The sequence below is a fragment of the Apiospora kogelbergensis genome (genome assembly GCF_038363985.1).
Source record: "Apiospora kogelbergensis strain CBS 113332 chromosome Unknown utg000002l_segment0_segment0, whole genome shotgun sequence".
Taxonomy (NCBI): Eukaryota; Fungi; Ascomycota; class Sordariomycetes; order Amphisphaeriales; family Apiosporaceae; genus Apiospora; species Apiospora kogelbergensis.
Window position 1 is genome coordinate 708002 of NW_027117419.1, and position 15821 is coordinate 723822.

General features: G+C 56.6%; 6 protein-coding genes across 6 annotated transcripts; 4 read left to right on the top strand and 2 right to left on the bottom strand.

Annotated features, from left to right (window-relative positions):
* Positions 1-3: 3 nt before the first annotated feature.
* PG998_003104 (calcium/proton exchanger) lies at positions 4-1569 on the top strand (the record flags this gene model as incomplete). Its single annotated transcript, XM_066869922.1, has 2 exons — positions 4-518; positions 603-1569. 2 exons carry the CDS (start codon positions 4-6, stop codon positions 1567-1569), a joined length of 1482 nt encoding a protein of 493 aa, XP_066733672.1.
* An 823-nt stretch (positions 1570-2392) lies between these two features.
* Positions 2393-3780, top strand: PG998_003105 (major histocompatibility complex class I; the record flags this gene model as incomplete). Its single annotated transcript, XM_066869923.1, has 3 exons — positions 2393-2530; positions 2629-3248; positions 3294-3780. The coding sequence occupies 3 exons, from the start codon at positions 2393-2395 to the stop codon at positions 3778-3780; spliced, it is 1245 nt and encodes a 414-aa protein (XP_066733673.1).
* A 2271-nt stretch (positions 3781-6051) lies between these two features.
* PG998_003106 (uncharacterized protein) lies at positions 6052-7662 on the top strand (the record flags this gene model as incomplete). The annotated part of the gene is made up of 1 exon (XM_066869924.1): positions 6052-7662. The coding sequence occupies one exon, from the start codon at positions 6052-6054 to the stop codon at positions 7660-7662; it is 1611 nt and encodes a 536-aa protein (XP_066733674.1).
* Positions 7663-9286: 1624 nt separating this feature from the next.
* On the bottom strand, positions 9287-10677 carry PG998_003107 (acyl-CoA dehydrogenase; the record flags this gene model as incomplete). The annotated part of the gene is made up of 2 exons (XM_066869925.1): positions 9287-10493; positions 10556-10677. The coding sequence occupies 2 exons, from the start codon at positions 10675-10677 to the stop codon at positions 9287-9289; spliced, it is 1329 nt and encodes a 442-aa protein (XP_066733675.1).
* Positions 10678-11231: 554 nt separating this feature from the next.
* Positions 11232-11928, top strand: PG998_003108 (mitochondrial 37S ribosomal protein uS12m; the record flags this gene model as incomplete). The annotated part of the gene is made up of 2 exons (XM_066869926.1): positions 11232-11684; positions 11851-11928. 2 exons carry the CDS (start codon positions 11232-11234, stop codon positions 11926-11928), a joined length of 531 nt encoding a protein of 176 aa, XP_066733676.1.
* A 369-nt stretch (positions 11929-12297) lies between these two features.
* On the bottom strand, positions 12298-13985 carry PG998_003109 (alpha- mannosyltransferase ktr1 protein; the record flags this gene model as incomplete). The annotated part of the gene is made up of 5 exons (XM_066869927.1): positions 13812-13985; positions 13181-13744; positions 12775-13155; positions 12422-12710; positions 12298-12365 (listed from the first exon to the last, which is right to left on the bottom strand). The coding sequence occupies exons 1-5, from the start codon at positions 13860-13862 to the stop codon at positions 12298-12300; spliced, it is 1353 nt and encodes a 450-aa protein (XP_066733677.1). The 5' UTR covers positions 13863-13985.
* Between the last annotated feature and the right edge of the window lie 1836 nt (positions 13986-15821).

Sequence of the window (15821 nt, forward strand, 5' to 3'; positions counted from 1 at the left end):
AACATGGCAGGCGCGACGACGACAGATCGCCGCCACAACGGCGGCCGTAGCGTCGAGCGCGAAAAGAGCCCGCGCAAGTCGCACCAGAGCCGGTCCCGCAGCCACCGCCGCAACGGCGACGCCCACGCCTCGCTGCCGCGCACCCGCCACGACATCATGCACGGCGGCGGCGGCGGCGGGCACCACGGCGGGCACCGCCAGGCGCCGCGGAAGGACGGCCTGCGCGGCAAGATCCCCGTGCGGCCCGAGGGCGAGAGCGGCCGCACGGGCATCCACCCCTTCCACTTCTTCAAGATCATCTGGCGCTCGACCAGCTGGCTGTCGCGCGCCGTCAACGTGCTGTGGCCCGTCGTCCCCGCCGCCCTCGCCGTCTACTGGGCCCTGCCCAAGGAGTACTTCCTGCTCAAGTTCATCCTGGCCTACATCGGCATGGTCCCCGCCGCCAACCTCGTCGGCTTCGCCGGCCAGGAGCTGGCGCGGAAGATGCCCCATATGCTTGGGGTGCTGACCGAGACTACGTATGTTGCGGATATCCGAATCAAACCAAAGTGATATGAAAAAAGTACTCGAAACTGACAGCTTTCTCTTCTCCTACTATATAGGCTCGCTTCGGTTGTCGAGATCATCTTGTTCGGTGTTCTTCTGAGCCACGACAGCTTCGTCCTGATCCAGGGCGCCATCCTGGGATCGATCCTGGCGACGATGCTCCTGTGTCTCGGCTTGTGCTTCGTCGCGGCAGGAATGCGGCGTGACGAGGCCACTTTTGACGAGGCCATCACCGAGGCGGGATCCGGCCTGCTGCTCACCGCCGGCATCGGCCTGGCGGTCCCCTCCATCTTCGAGCGCTCGGTCACGGGCACGGCCGGGCTCGACCCGCAGGTGCTGGAGCAGAGCGTGCTGAACATCTCGCACGCCGTGGCGGTGCTGCTGCTGGTGTCGTACCTGGTCTTCGTCTTCTTCCAGACCAAGACGCACGACGGCATCTTCAACGCCATCTTCGAGCACGACGAGCGCCGCGACCACGACCGCGAGAAGGACATCATGAAGGACAAGCTGACGCTGACCGAGTGCGTCGTGGCCCTGGCCGTCTCCATCGCGCTCGTCGCCCTGCTCGCCGTCGCCCTGGTCGAGCAGATCGAGCCCCTCATCGAGCACCACGGCGTCACCGACCCCTTCATGGGCCTGATCCTGGTGCCCCTCGTCGAGAAGGCCGCCGAGCACCTCACGGCCATCGACGAGGCCTACGACAACCAGATGAACTTCGCGCTCTCGCACTGCCTGGGCGCGACGCTGCAGACGGCCCTCCTCACCGGCCCCCTCATCGTCATCGTGGCCTGGGGCCTGGGCAAGCCCCTGAGCTTGGACTTCCAGATCTTCGACATGGCCATGCTCATCCTGTCCATCATCGCCGTCGGCAACTTCCTGCGCGACCAGAAGTCCAATTACCTCGAGGGCTTCCTCTTGATCATTCTCTACGTGGCCATCGCCGTCGCGGCGTTCTACTTCCCGAATGTGCACGCCGCTGCCGCTGGTGTTGAGGGCGCGGGCGCTTCAGGTGGAGGACATTGATAGCAATTACTCTATTCCGGATGTGTGACTACTACGCCCGGTAGATTCTTGCTCCTTGCTACATCGTTAGCCTTGTCTTTGTTCTTGCTTTTGTTTTTGCTATTTTGTTACGAGCGGCATTCGATGGGAGTTTGTAGGTCGAAATTAGCGTTTCTGGTTATAGTTCCTTCCCACTTATACACGGTCTGTTTGTTACGATATCCGGTAGCTTGGCGTGGGTTTGCGAGACTTTGGCATATAAATAGATGGAGACCGGGTATATATGAACATCATTGGGTCTTTGCTCTACTTTTCTGGCAGCTGTGTATATAAGTCTTGACTGAACACGATCCTCCAGCGATAAGGCAATGCGATTGTTCAAATTTCCCGTCACTTAATTTGTGTAGTACGAACTAGAATGTAACTAGAAAATAAGAGTTAAGTGGTTATATTGAGAATGAAGCATTCGCTTTATGCAGTTTGGGACGAAATGCAACAATACGCAGCCACTTATACTCGCTCGGCACCTTCGTATTCACAATTGTTAAGCGAACCCTTATACTCCAAGGACTTCTCTTGCTCTGTATTTCCGACATTTCCCCATCTCAATTCATTAAATTTTACGTCACAGCTAGGAAGATAACTGGACGATCTCAAGTGTTCGTGCGATGTGAGATTTGAGTCAAGATGGCAGATCAGCACTGCGACCCTAGCGAGGGGTTCTTGGCGGCCCTCCACTAAAATTAGCTCCGTTCTCGCCGTCGTGCGCTTGTCTCCTGGCCTGGAATTGAAATCTCCCCTTCAGTACCACAACGACAAGAAAGAAGCCAACCGCGACGACAACATGGGCTTCATACAACGAAACAGCTGGCTCTTGCTGCTGCTACTCATTGGCATTGTGTCGGCATCCGTCGATGCGAAATCTGGCAGCCATGAATCCACCAGCGCCCTGAGCATCGAGGCTCTTGAGGAGAAACTCCAGGTAAGCGCAACCACAGCAGCAGCAGCAGCAGCAGCAGCAGCAGCAGCAGCAGCCATTCGAATTGAACTCTATTGACCATGTATTGTTCCTCTCTGCAGCTCTGCCCCATCGTAGCCGACCTCAACGCCGAGAAGCTCGCGGCCGCCTCGACCACCTCGACCCTGACGTCGCGCATCTTCGCCGTGCTGTTCCCGGGCAGCCCGGCGACCAACGCGCTGCTGGCGACGCTGTACATCTCGGGCCCGCCCAACTTCCTGCTGGCGCTGTGCCCGACCAACATCGACCCGTCCTCGCTGTCCGTCATGGTCGCCTTCGCCGTCGGCGGCCTCCTGGGCGACACCCTCTTCCACCTGCTGCCCGAGATCTTCCTGGGCGAGGACAGCCCCGAGCACGTCCGCTTCGTCCTGGTCGAGCCCAACCGCAACCTGCTGCTCGGCGTCGCCATCATGGTCGGCTTCCTGACCTTCGTCGCCATGGACAAGGGCCTCCGCATCGCGACTGGCGGCGCCGGCCACGACCACGGGCATTCGCACGGCGAGGACGTCGTGGCGTCGGCCGCCGTCGTGGCTACGGGCGTCGAGGACGCTAAGGATGCCGTCAAGTCCCGGAAGAAGTCCAAGAAGGAGTTGGCCCAGCCCGAACCGGCCAAGGAAATCAACCCCAGCGTCAAGCTGGGTGGATATCTTAATTTGATGCGAGTACACATCTATTATGCGTGGTCTACTTTATACGTATGTAATCGCTAACTCGCTGCCTCCTCCAGTGCCGACTTCACCCACAACATCACGGACGGCCTGGCCATGTCGGCGTCGTTCTACGCCTCGCCCACGATCGGGGCGACGACGACGGTGGCCGTCTTCTTCCACGAGATCCCGCACGAGGTGGGCGACTTCGCGCTGCTGGTGCAGTCGGGCTTCTCGAAGCGGGCGGCCATGGGGGCGCAGTTCGTGACGGCCGTTGGGGCGCTGCTGGGCACGCTGATCGGCATCGCGGTGCAGGAGTACGGCGGCAACAGCGGCACAGGCGCGCCCATGGGCATGCACGAGGGCCTCTGGGGCACCAGCCTGAGCTGGGGCGACATGCTGCTGCCCTTCACGGCCGGCACCTTCCTCTACGTCGGCACCGTCGCCGTCATCCCCGAGCTGCTCGAGACGGGGCCCGACAAGCCCGCCGAGCTCCGCAAGACGCTCGTGCAGTTTGCCGCCATCGCCGTCGGCGCGGGCATCATGCTCTACATCTCTTGGGACTAAAGAAAGCAAGGCAAAGCTACCAAGCAAAGCGGCCCGGACAGGACTTACTATATATAGATATTATAGACTTGCAACAGTGTGTGTACTACATATTAGAGAGCATTTTGCTGTCAGAAAATAGAAGCTGGAGAGAGAGAAAAAGGATGACAAACTTCGGAGAAATTATCGTGACATTTCATTCTAAGCTCTGACACCCATATCCCGACCCGGACAAGCTCGCGGGGCTAGTCTCAAGCGGTACCCCCTGTCATATGTCATCCGACTTGTGATCCGAAAGGCGTGGACGACTAGTACTCCGTAGCCGATTGTGGATTCTGCTCCTCATCCTAGGAGATGTTCATCTCAGCTGCACAACTAGCCAACGCCGCAATTCTCGGATATGGTAGAGTCCTTATCACCGGTTCATCGCCGAGGACCCAAGCAAACCGGCAGAGCCCTCATTCATGACCCCTGTTCACCGCTGCTTTGCTCCGTTGCAGGGTGGTTGCGCAGGCGTTTTGGCCAGCTGAGTTAGAAGCCTACTGGTTGGTCGTTTTGTGTTATACTTTGAAGCCCTATAAGGCTCGCCAATAGCTATGGAGGAGAGAGAGAAAGAACAGTACAAATACCAACCAACACCAACAAGAGCTGGCGGTGTTGCTTACTTTACATGCGCGATGGGGTAGCATTGGTCCGGCACCAACAAGCTGCTGGCTGCGGTGCAAGTCGTAGCATACCCTCCATCTTGATAGCCAAGCAAGCAAGCGAGCTGAGACAATCAAAGACAACCAACAGCCATGTGCCATGAAAGGGAAGAGTGGCATCGCTAGATCTAGATGCTTGGCTCGGAAAGTTAACTCTAACAGACCTACGATCTCGGACCTTTACTAATTGCTATCTTTACTAATTGTTATGTCGAACTGCTCAGGTAATCAATCTAGATGTCAGCTTGGGCCCGACTCCGAGATCGGTCCATCCCCCATGTCAACCGCCATTCCCACCACCAGCACCGCTCGCTTAATCCCAAAGTAGCCCAGCTGGGAATGACGACGTCAGAGAGTCATACCGGCCAAGATGGCGAAACTAGCCACGTTAACGGGAAAGTACGTTCTCTCTGTCATGGGTAAGCGGCATCAAGGCGTCCTCCTCCTGCATGTTGCAACTCTGATCGGCCTGTGGTGGATGCCACCACCGATGATGCCATGGATGGTGTTGGGTGTTGTACGTGATATTGGGGGCAGGATTTCTCAGTCCAACTTCTCGTATGTGAATGCAACGCAAGCACGGGCGCTTCGATGCTACGGTGCGCTGTAGGTGTGTTTGTTGTCTATCATATTATCCTAATTCAACGTCGTGGCTGGTGATCCAAGCGCAGACACGGAAAGGCGCAAGTATAGTGAGCGAAGTGAGGGTGCTCGGACCGAAGCAATAGTAGACGGGAGTTGGACCCCGGATTCCCAAGTGGATGGACTCTCCCCCTCGCACCCCTGTGCATGTCTTAGCAAGATCTAGTTCGCCCACTAAGGGGTCAGAGTCATAGAGGATTCGGTTCGCTTGGGCCGTTGGCGTCAGGATGATGATCCAAGCCCATTCTGGTGTTGTAGTGCAAAGGGCGTCTACGCCCAAGACCCCAGACCCCAACAACGAGCCAATGGCCATCCGCCACCCCCAGCGTCCAGCTGTTGGTTTGGTTGGTTGCCAGCCTCTTGCTCTCGCTGGAGTGCGCCTTATTGCATGAGGTGTAGCTCCAACTAGTATTACCAATATACCACCGGTATGCATGTACACACACCATGCACCATGGGCAAGAGTTTCCCTTCCCGTGCCACGGAAGGGGCCCCTAGTACGATGACTCAAGGTCGTAGCGAAGGAGACGAAGCTGGCGTTATATGCACTCGGGGTCAACTAAATAAAGCGGTTTTCTTGTTGACTGATATATATAAGATCCAGACACGCCGTGGCAATTAACCGAATCGATGTTGTTGATATCTACAGCTTACCAAGAGTTCCCCAAAACCTATCCATCGTTTTGGCTACTCATTACTCTCAGCCAGCCGACCAATTGCGATACACCCCCTATCACAGACGAACTCGACCTATCGTCTGTCAGGTGGCACCCTTCAGCAATACACCACCACCACCACAACCACCACCATCAACCCCGCAGCAGTGCTACTATTGTAGGGACGACGCCGGACCTCCTTTATTAGGCATATGAGGCAGCCAGGCAATCAATAAGAGACAGCAGCCTGTAAAGCCCGAGGAAACCGGGCGACGTCTTCACACAGCAACATGTCCATCACCTCCGCCAACACCAACGGCTTCGCGGCGGGCGTGCTAGCCGGCCTCAACCGGAAGCTCAGCGCCGCGGCCGCCGCGCACGGGATGCCCAGCAGCGCCATGGAAGTGCGTCTGGACCACCACTACAGCGCGAAGGCGTACACGTCCGGGTCGGGCCTGTCGGGCCACGTCGTGATCCGGCCGGCGCGGGACACGCGGTTCGACTCGCTGCAGGTGCTGCTCATGGGCGTCAGCCAGACGCGGCTGGACGGCGTGCACGCGCCCTCGGCGACGCAGCACACCTTCCTCCGGCTGGAGATGCCCATCCCGGACGCCGCCTACCCGGTCCCGCGCGTCTACGAGGCCGGCCGCGTCTACGCCGTCCCCTTCAACTTCGTCGTCCCCAGCTACCTCACCCTGAGCGCGTGCAGCCACCGGATCGAGTCCGAGGCCGTGAGCGGGCACCACCTGTGCATCCCGCCCAGCCTCGGGGGCGTCCCCTTTTCGTCTTCCTCCTCCTCCTCCTCCTCTTGGGACAGGGACGACATGGCGCCCGACATGGCGCGCGTCGAGTACACCATCCGCGCGCGCCTGTACCGCGACGAGGAGCTGGGCAAGAAGCGCACGCGCATCCTCGAGGCCTCGCAGGCCTTCAACGTCCTGCCTGCGTTCTCGGAGCAGCCGCCGCTGAACATCACGCCGGGCGACAGCCTCTACACCATGAGCAAGACCAAGTCGGTGCGCAAGTCGATCCTGTCGCCCAAGACGGGCAAGGTCACGTTGACCGCGGCGCAGCCGGGGGCCGTCATGCTGAGCCCGGACGGCAGCACCGGGACGGCGACCAGTGCGCGGATCGACCTCACGTACGAATCGTCTCCTTCTTCTTCTTCTTCACACTCTCTACCCAAAGTCACCGAAGTCACATCCAAAGTCTCCGCCGTGACCTTCTTTGGGTCCGGGGCTATCAAGGACCTCCCCAACATGGGAAACTGGGTCCGCACGTACGGGGCCGAAGGCCGCGGGTCCTACACCTACAACACGTCCCTCGGCACCACGGCCGTCGAAGGCGTCGAGTGGAGGAAACAGCCCATCTCCGCCGCGCCAGCCCGGCGGGACTCCGGGTACGGCAGCGACATGGCCGCCGACCACTCGGACCACTCCGTCCCCAGCGGCCGACGGTGGAGCAGCAGCAGCAGCAGCAGCAAGAGCAGCGCTTCGAAGCCGTCCTCGTCCCCTTCGGTCTGCCACACAGCGTCGATCCAAGTGCCCGTGCAGCTCCCGACGCACAAGCGCATGTTCGTGCCGACGTTCCACTCGTGCATCGTGTCGCGCGTGTACGTGCTGTGGCTGACGGTGACGGTTGCGTCGGGCGGCGGCAGCAGCAGCGCCAAGACGACGCTGGGCGTGCCGCTGCAGATAGGGGTCGAGCCGGACGGCGGCGCGGACCCGGCGGGCGACGGGACCCGCCCGCCTTCGTTCGAGGCGGCCATGGAGGAGGCCGAGGCCGAGGCCTTCTTGCGGCCCCGCACCCTCTACGTGCCCGAGGTCGAGTTCGAGCGCCATGCGCTGCCCGGGTACGGGGACTCGGTGGGCTGGAGGACGGCGGCGGCGGCGGGGGCTTGATGGAAGAAACGAGAGACAGACAAAAAAAGGGGGGGTCCGGGAATGAGGCTGGGATCTGGCTCCTTAGACAGTCATCCATCCGACCTCTTTTCGGGGTGAGTGATTTCAACACTTTCATGGGCTATCTTCATTGAGCAAGGCGTTTTGGACGGGATCAGTTGTGGCTGTGGGTTCTTGGAGAGAAAACTGTATTTGGTTGTTACTTGCGATTTGGTCTTGAGTTTTAGGGAAAGGTGTTGGTTTCACTGATACCCGACTGTCTTTAAGTAATGTTTACTTCAGGTAGCAAATAGTGAGAAGCCTACTATTAAGCAATCTGGGCCCCGGACAGGCTGAGGCACGTGGGATCTGATAAGAGCCACATATTCGACAATACTCGTGACCACCGAAACATATGAAGCCAACCCCTATCTGAGTCGGGGTCACACACAATGGTTCTGAGCTGGGCCATAGACTCTCATCCATCGGTGTCTGTCTAGGATGTCTGCCCCCTAAAGTCTAACCCCGCGACCAAGCTATGGCAGCCTCGAAGTCTATTACTTCTTCTTCTGTGAACGGATCACCGCGATGATGGCCTGGTGATGCCCGGACGCCGTCGTGGAGATCACCTTTTGGAGCTGCAATCGACATTGCCATACCTTGAACAGCCCTGCTAAGACATCAGCACGGGGTATAAGAAGAGGCGGGTCTCATTCCATTCAATGAGACAGAGCAACTGTCCATAGCCAAGCTTTTGGTAACCTCGGAACCCAGCATCCGATTCCAGTCAGCAGCCCTGAGGCCCTGCTAAGTTTCGGGGTTGTATCATTGGCTAGCCACGACCCGACGATAGTCTTAGGCATGCGCCGTTCCCAATGAGCTTACGGGCAGACCTCACAAGCTCACGCTTTGCCCAGGGTTGTGGGGAGGGCTCGCGAACACGCCGTGGGTTGTTGGTGGATATGTGCTGCTAAAGTATGGACTGAGACCACCCATAGTACTTACTGTATTGTACATGCGTGGGAAAGGGGCCGAGAGGGAAAAGGACAATAAGAAAGGAAGGGGGAAGTGGAAGAAAATGAGAGGGCGAAAAAAAAAAAGAGATAGTAACCGCAGAGGGAATCGAACCCTCTTGCCTTTAAGTATATAACTAATGATACTACCGCTAGGCTACACCAGCCCGGTCAAAGGAGTATTGCAATATATTGGCTTATAAACCCAAGAGGTGAGGTTATACTTTGGCCCATCGGGTGGTTGGGTGAGTGCTCAAGCTTTGGACTTTCCATGGGACGTGGCAGTCGTGGGGGTGAACTTGGGCCGGGAGATAGAGAGGAAATGACGAGAGAAGTAGGAAAAGATAATAGCCATAACGCATACGAATTTGCTGTCAATTCTAGCCATCATCACCCTCAATCAAGTCGGCTAATGGAAACAAAGGGAGATAACGTGGGTGGCACGTAACTTGGAGAGCACGAGTTTTGATTGTATTCTAGTCTACACCACGTCACAAAGAAACGGATCTGGATCTAACAAACTCCCTTAAAGCACATGGCAGCCAAGCACCGAAAGACCCATGCTGACCAGAACGCCTTTTAGACATGGGGATGAGGCGCAAGCACCCCTTTTATTTTCCCGACAAGACCACTCATGAAGTGTACTCCTTCTGCAGCAGCTTAGCGATGGTGTTGAGCTGGATGTTGCTCGTGCCTTCGTAGATGGCGCCAATCTTGCTGTCTCGCCAGAACTTCTCGGCCAGACCCTCGCGGACAAAGCCCATGCCGCCCATCCACTCGATCGCCAGGCCGGAGACACGGCCAGCGACCTGGGACGCGTAGAGCTTGGCCATGGCGGCGTCCTGAACAAAGTTCTGGCCCGCCTCCTTCTTGCGCGCGGCGTTGTACACGAGCGCGCGGGCGGCCGCGATCTCCGTGTAGGACTGGGCGATCTGGTGCTGCATGCCCTGGAACTCGCCGACGAGCTGGCCGAACTGCTTGCGGTCGTTCCAGACGTACTTGACGGCGTTCTCCCAGGCGCCCAGGGCCAGACCAGTCATCTGCGCCGCGATGCCGATGCGACCCTCGTTCAGCAGGCCGATAGCGTACTGGTAGCCCTTGCCCTCCTCGCCCAAGAGGTTCTCCTTGGGGATCTCGACGTCGTCGAAGTTGATGGCGCAAGTCGAGCTAGCCTTGATACCCAGCTTCTTTTCTTTTTTCGCGATGCTGAATCCCGGGGTGTCCTTGTCCATGACGAAGGCGGTGATGCCCCGGTAGCCCTTGCTGGCGTCGAGGTTGGCGAAGACGATGAAGAAGTCGGCCTCCATCGAGTTGGTGATCCACATCTTGCTGCCCGAAATCTTGTACCCGTCGGCCGTCTTGGTGGCCTTGGTGGCCAGGGCGAAGGCGTCGGAGCCCGACACCGGCTCCGAGAGGCAGAAACTGCCCACCGTCTTGGTGGCCAGCGCGGGAAGGTACTTCTTCTTGAGGGCGGTGCTGCCCCACTTGATGATGGCGGTGTTCACCAGTGTGTTGTGGACGTCGACCATGACGGATACCGAGGGATCCACGCGCGCCAGCTCTTCGATGCCCACAATGGCGGCCGTGAAGTTCATGCCGGCGCCTCCGTACTCCTCGGGAATCTCGACGCCCATGAGGCCCTGCTCGAACAGCTGCTCTACCAACGCCGGGTCCATCTTCTCGGCCTCGTCCATGTCACGGACCTTTGGTAATATCACGTCGTTGGCAAACTTTGCAACAGTCTCTTTCATCGCAAGCTCAACCTCGGAGAGATGGTCTATGGGCGTCGGCGGGATGTCGGTTATGTCATTGAGACGGCGGGGCGTGGCCGAGAGGCATCTTGTTCTTCGTACTGTTAGACATTGATTGCAACGACGGTTGGGAATTCGGGTACAACGTACTGCTGGTGGGAAACATTGAAAGGCCTGACGGCTCGGTTGCATCGTGGGGTGGAAGAAAGTTTGGTTGCAACGCCCCGGCCCTGCCGCAACGCAGGCCGGAGGGCTCGTGCAATTGAGGACATGGTGGACAGGTTATACTGACAACAAGAATATTTAAAGATATACTACAACAAACAAGACAAGATGTCGTAGGCAGGCTCGAGAAATCAACAGTAAAAATACTCTCTAAAGTGATGATGAGTAGAGGTTTCAAATGTCGCCTTTGCCGACTACAAGTCAGACTCCAGGGCGCATTCCCCGAGCGTAGCCTCAGCCGAGGCTAGCCACTAAAAGTTGCCGGACCGAAGTCTGGGGTAAAGCAAGGAGCAAGGAGAGAGCGAGATGGGCGTCAGATCCGGCCCAAGGTGGTGGCGGGGGAACAGAAAATTGCCCACCTTCCTATTTGGCATGTGAATGGAACGCTAGGACGACAGGCTGGACGGAGGAACGGACAGGTTTAACGCCGATATCAGCCACACTTCGAGAAAGCAGAGTGTGGCTTGGAGCTACTGGCAAATTGAGAATCAATTGGTATCGCTGCATTGAGAGCGCATAGGGATCGGATTGACGGATATCTGAGTTGCTTTGGGTGTCCCATTTTCAAGACGAAACCCCGAACCTCACCGCCGTCGCAACCATGGCCACGCCGTTCTTCCGATACCTCATGCCGACACTGGCACGGAGGCCAGCCACCATGACGCCGAGCGTCGCCTCCAAGATGCTCACGACGACCACAATGCGCAGCTTCTCCAGCACGCCGGCGCCGCAAGCGACGATAATGCAGGCCATTCGAGGCTGCCACAAGAAAGGCAAGCGAGCCCGCCACGCCGTGTCCCCGGCCCTGGCCGAGACGCGGTCGCCGCAGCAGAAGGGCGTGTGCCTCAAGGTCGGCATCACGCGGCCCAAGAAGCCCAACTCGGGCGAGCGCAAGACGGCCCGTGTGCGCCTCAGCAGCGGCCGCATGATCACGGCCTACATCCCCGGCGAGGGCCACAACATCCAGCAGCACAGCGTCGTCCTGGTTCGCGGCGGCCGCTCCCAGGATTGCCCCGGTGTGCGGTACCATCTGGTGCGAGGCTCGTTGGATCTGGTGAGCTAGCCCCCTGACTCTTCTATACTCTTCTTCTTCTATTTGCTATGTGGAAACTCCATTGAGAGAACCAATGGAGGGACTGTTGCAGCCTCGAGAGAAATCGAGAACCCCTTATACTGGGTAGCATGATCTGGAGACACAATTCGCTAATATTGATACATAGGGTGGTGTGGCCAACCGTTCGTCAAGTCGCAGCAAGTACGGCACCAAGAAGCCAAAGAAGGCCTCAGTGGGATCTTAAGGACACGTCTACTAAGATAGACGACTAGAGGCGGGCAGCAAGCATCAGGGGCGCCGTATATGATATAAGGCATCGGATGCGGATCTTCACCTGTACATCACGTGTTGTATATTATATCATAGATTAAGCAGACATCAAAAGGAGCTGTTTCTGAGATGGCAGTGTCTGAAAGGAGATATGTACAGAAGAAACCCCTTTGGCTACCACGTTCTCCAATTGGGACCCCATTGACGCCTGCCCACACACCACCGTTTGATGTGTCCGTTCCCCTTTGAACCATTGGATGCACATAATTCGAATTCGTCAGTAGAAGGAAATTAGCATGACTTCTATGTTATACAGAAACTACATCATTCTTTTTGTCATTCTCTAGTCTTGCTGGTTCTCGTAGCCTTCCGGCTTCTCCAGACCGTTGAGGTCGAAGTATCGCGATGTGCCTGTTAGACGTTGGTTAGCCGGAGGCATGTGAAATCAACGGAATACGGATACCTACAGGAATAGCCCTTCCAGTCAAAGTTGTCCTTGGGGTTGCAATGGCAGCGGAGGTCCAGTCGTGTTTTCTCGCCTGTCGGGCAATGGGTGAAGGGCACGTGATAATAGGCGATATCGTTGAAGAAGTGGATCTCCTCCTTCTTGAGCAAGAGACCGGCGGCGATCGAGTGGACGGGAGCATCGCCCCATCGCTCGTAGAAAAAGCCACCATCCTTGTCCAGAGACTCGAAGAAATCGACGTATGCCTTGGAGCGCAGCCAGTTAAGGTTGCCGACCTCGAAGTTGGACCACTAAAATAAAGTTAGCATCTTGTGTCGCAGTTGAACGTGGCCAAGATATGGGTAAGTTACTTACCATGTGGCAGTGGTTGTAGGTTTCACCACCGTCGTCACTGAGGAATGCCATGGAGTTGTCCTTAGCAATGTGCTCCGGGTGGTTCTTCATGAATTTCTTGACGCTGTCCCAGAGCGTGGGAATCGTCTCGACGTATTCGTACAAGCTGAGCACGAAGCTGTACTTCTTCTTGTTCTCAGCCATGAAGCGGAAGGGGTCGTAGTGGACGTCGCAGAAGAGCTCGATGCTGGGCTCGACACGCCAGTACCATTCGTAGTTCATCATCAGAGGCTGGCGGAAGAAGAAGCCGGACTCGAAGCGGCACATGTGGCGGTAGCTGACCGAGTCGCCGTAGATGATCTTGCGCTGCGCCATATCCTCGCGCACCTTCTTGGCCTTGTCCTGGTCGATGAATTCGGGGAAGGACCAGTGCTCGTGTGGGGATCTCGCCGTAGTGCGTCTTGCCGGAGACCAACGAAGTGGTGACCTTCTTGAAGGTGGCATCGAAAGGCTTGTCGTTCAGGAAGACCCAGTCGTAGTTGTAGCGTTTGTTGAATCGATCCTCGACCTGGCGAATAGAGCGGGCAATGTCCCAGATATCGCTGTTGCGGGCAAGGGTGACGAAAGTGGCGTTCATACGAGGGCCGGGGGCGGTGCCCATGAGGTTGTCCCAACCGGCATCTGAGGGGTGCAGGGCCATTGGGGCCTCGGACAGGTCTTGCTTGGAGACGGCGATGCCGGAGTTGGAGCCGCTGGTGGTGCCCTTCGGGGACGAGCCAACGTTCGGCTTGCTGCTGTCGCTGGCGCCGTTCTTCAACAAGGCCTCCTCCTTCTGAATGTCGGAGCCTTTCGTGCCCGCTCCCGTCATCCCACCATCACCCGCCTTGCCATTTCCGCTCGCAGTCGATCCGCGCCCGGCTCCGAATGATTCTGGTTTGAGTGGCACGCCTTGGTATGTCGAGTGGGACATAAAATAGAGAACAGCAACAAACTTGAGACGGCAGTTAGTGTTAGCACTGGGGGAGCGATTCAGGAAGTTCGGATCGGTGGAAACGTACAAAAAAGGCAAACAGAACGTATCGCACGATACGTGCGTTTCCGGCCGCCATTTTGTCCAAATCCTCGCTACAATGGTGTATAACGAAGAAAAAACAGATAAGGACCTGTAGGTGTTGAAGGGAAGAGATTGAGGTACGGAGGGTGTTCTAGGGCAAATGTCAAATAGAGGACCCGGTCAATGCGATTGAGCGCTGGGTGGCCGATAGGGGGGGCCAATTAGGACCCGTTGTTCCTAGTCGAAGTATATGCAGCTTGGCGAAGACGTGGAACAAAGGGGGCGTTAAATCATTTCGTAAAAAAAAGGCTGAAGCACTTTCGAAAGGGATCGCGGCGAAGGGAGAGAGAGCATGCAGGAAAATAAGAACGATGTGAAACAAACAGGTTTGTATTCGTGTTTACCTATTTCCTACGTATCGCTGTGTCGCCGGCTCCGCGGGGGTAAAAAAGGAAGGGGAGTACAGCGCAGCGGACGACCAAGTCTCTTGGCTTGTGTTACAGTGCAGCGAAGCGGAAGCGATCAATCGAACATTGCTAGACTAGATAGCCTGGTCAGCTCTCTGCTCTCCAACTCACCCACCCTCCAAGCAGGGCAGGCAGGATGGGAAAGACGGCCAATAGATGAGCGTGCGTGACTAGGTCTAACGTTCCTGGGAGGACTCCCAAAATCCATGCATCAATTTCATTCATTATTCGAGGATACATGCATTCGGGCTCGGGGTTCAGAACTTTTCTTCTCCATCTAGCCCTCCCCATATCTATTAAAAAAACGGCAAGTTTACCGACCAGGCTACATTCTCCAGCTTTTCAGCTGCTGTCCAAGACAGGTGTAACCTGAATAGGACATCGGCCCCCTGAATGTTTGATGAGACACAGACTACCCTACCGACTATGCACACTGGCGCCCAAGTGACAAGCACCAGGATAATGGGCCTTGGGCTGCGCAGGCTGCATTTGCGCCGCTAGGAGAGGGTTAGAGGGGGAAAGGGGGTAGTAGGGGTCCCTCCAGCATTCAACAGCAGCCCCAAACGACGTGACATGCGCTGAAGAAACAGTGGCAGCTGGGAACAATCAAACTTTCAGCGGCAGTGCCACTGACCTGCCGTGCCCGGATCCATGCTGTGGGCCCTGCTACGTGGCCTTGGCGTGCCATACTCGAGAGTACTCGAGCACGCATCCTCCGTCCTTGAGAATTGAAGGCAAATGCTTCGAGGTTGTGTGAGTACGGCATGGCCAGCACGCTTACATATGCGCTGCATGTCTGAACATTGCTATATTCAATACCTACCTGCATTGCCATTCATCCGCAAACCATCCTCTGATAGTCTGGTCCGGAGTTGCATGGCCGATAGGATGAAGAACCTTTTCACCGACATAACGTGGAACAGAATAACGTACAAGTAGGCATGATGGTCCATGTGAGATGGGCACAGGCAATCGGGACACGTCTTTTTACTGGTTGGACCTAGAAATTCCTATGTAAAAAGTCGTATTCTGTTACTCCTGCTCGTGCTGTAACACGAGATTTATCAAGGTCCAGTAAGCTAAATGGTACCTGCCAAGCTGCCAGCACCCCGGGTAAAACGGCTGTCTCCACGATTAAGCGTTGTCGATCTTCGTATCGAAATAGCAACATACGACGTCTCGATATCATTTTTGTCAGATCTGCAAGTATACCCGTCGAGAGGCAATGGAACAAGCCCTATTGTTCCATTGAGACTATAGTTCGAATACCTTCGCGTTTCTGGCGTACATTCCCAAGACTCGCGGGAGCGCTGCGGACTAGCATTCGGCCTTCTTTCTCAACCTTTCCCGCCGTCTGGTCGTTTAACACTCCAGCGGCGCTGCCTACTCCACCAAAGTATTCGAAGAGCTGACCAATCTGAGCCCTATCTCCCATGCTCAGATTCCCTCCCAATCTCGCTACCACGATCACGGCATCAGGTTCACAAATCAGACTGGAAGGGCTGACGGACTCTCGATATGAGAAAGAGTTACGTCGTCCTTAGGAT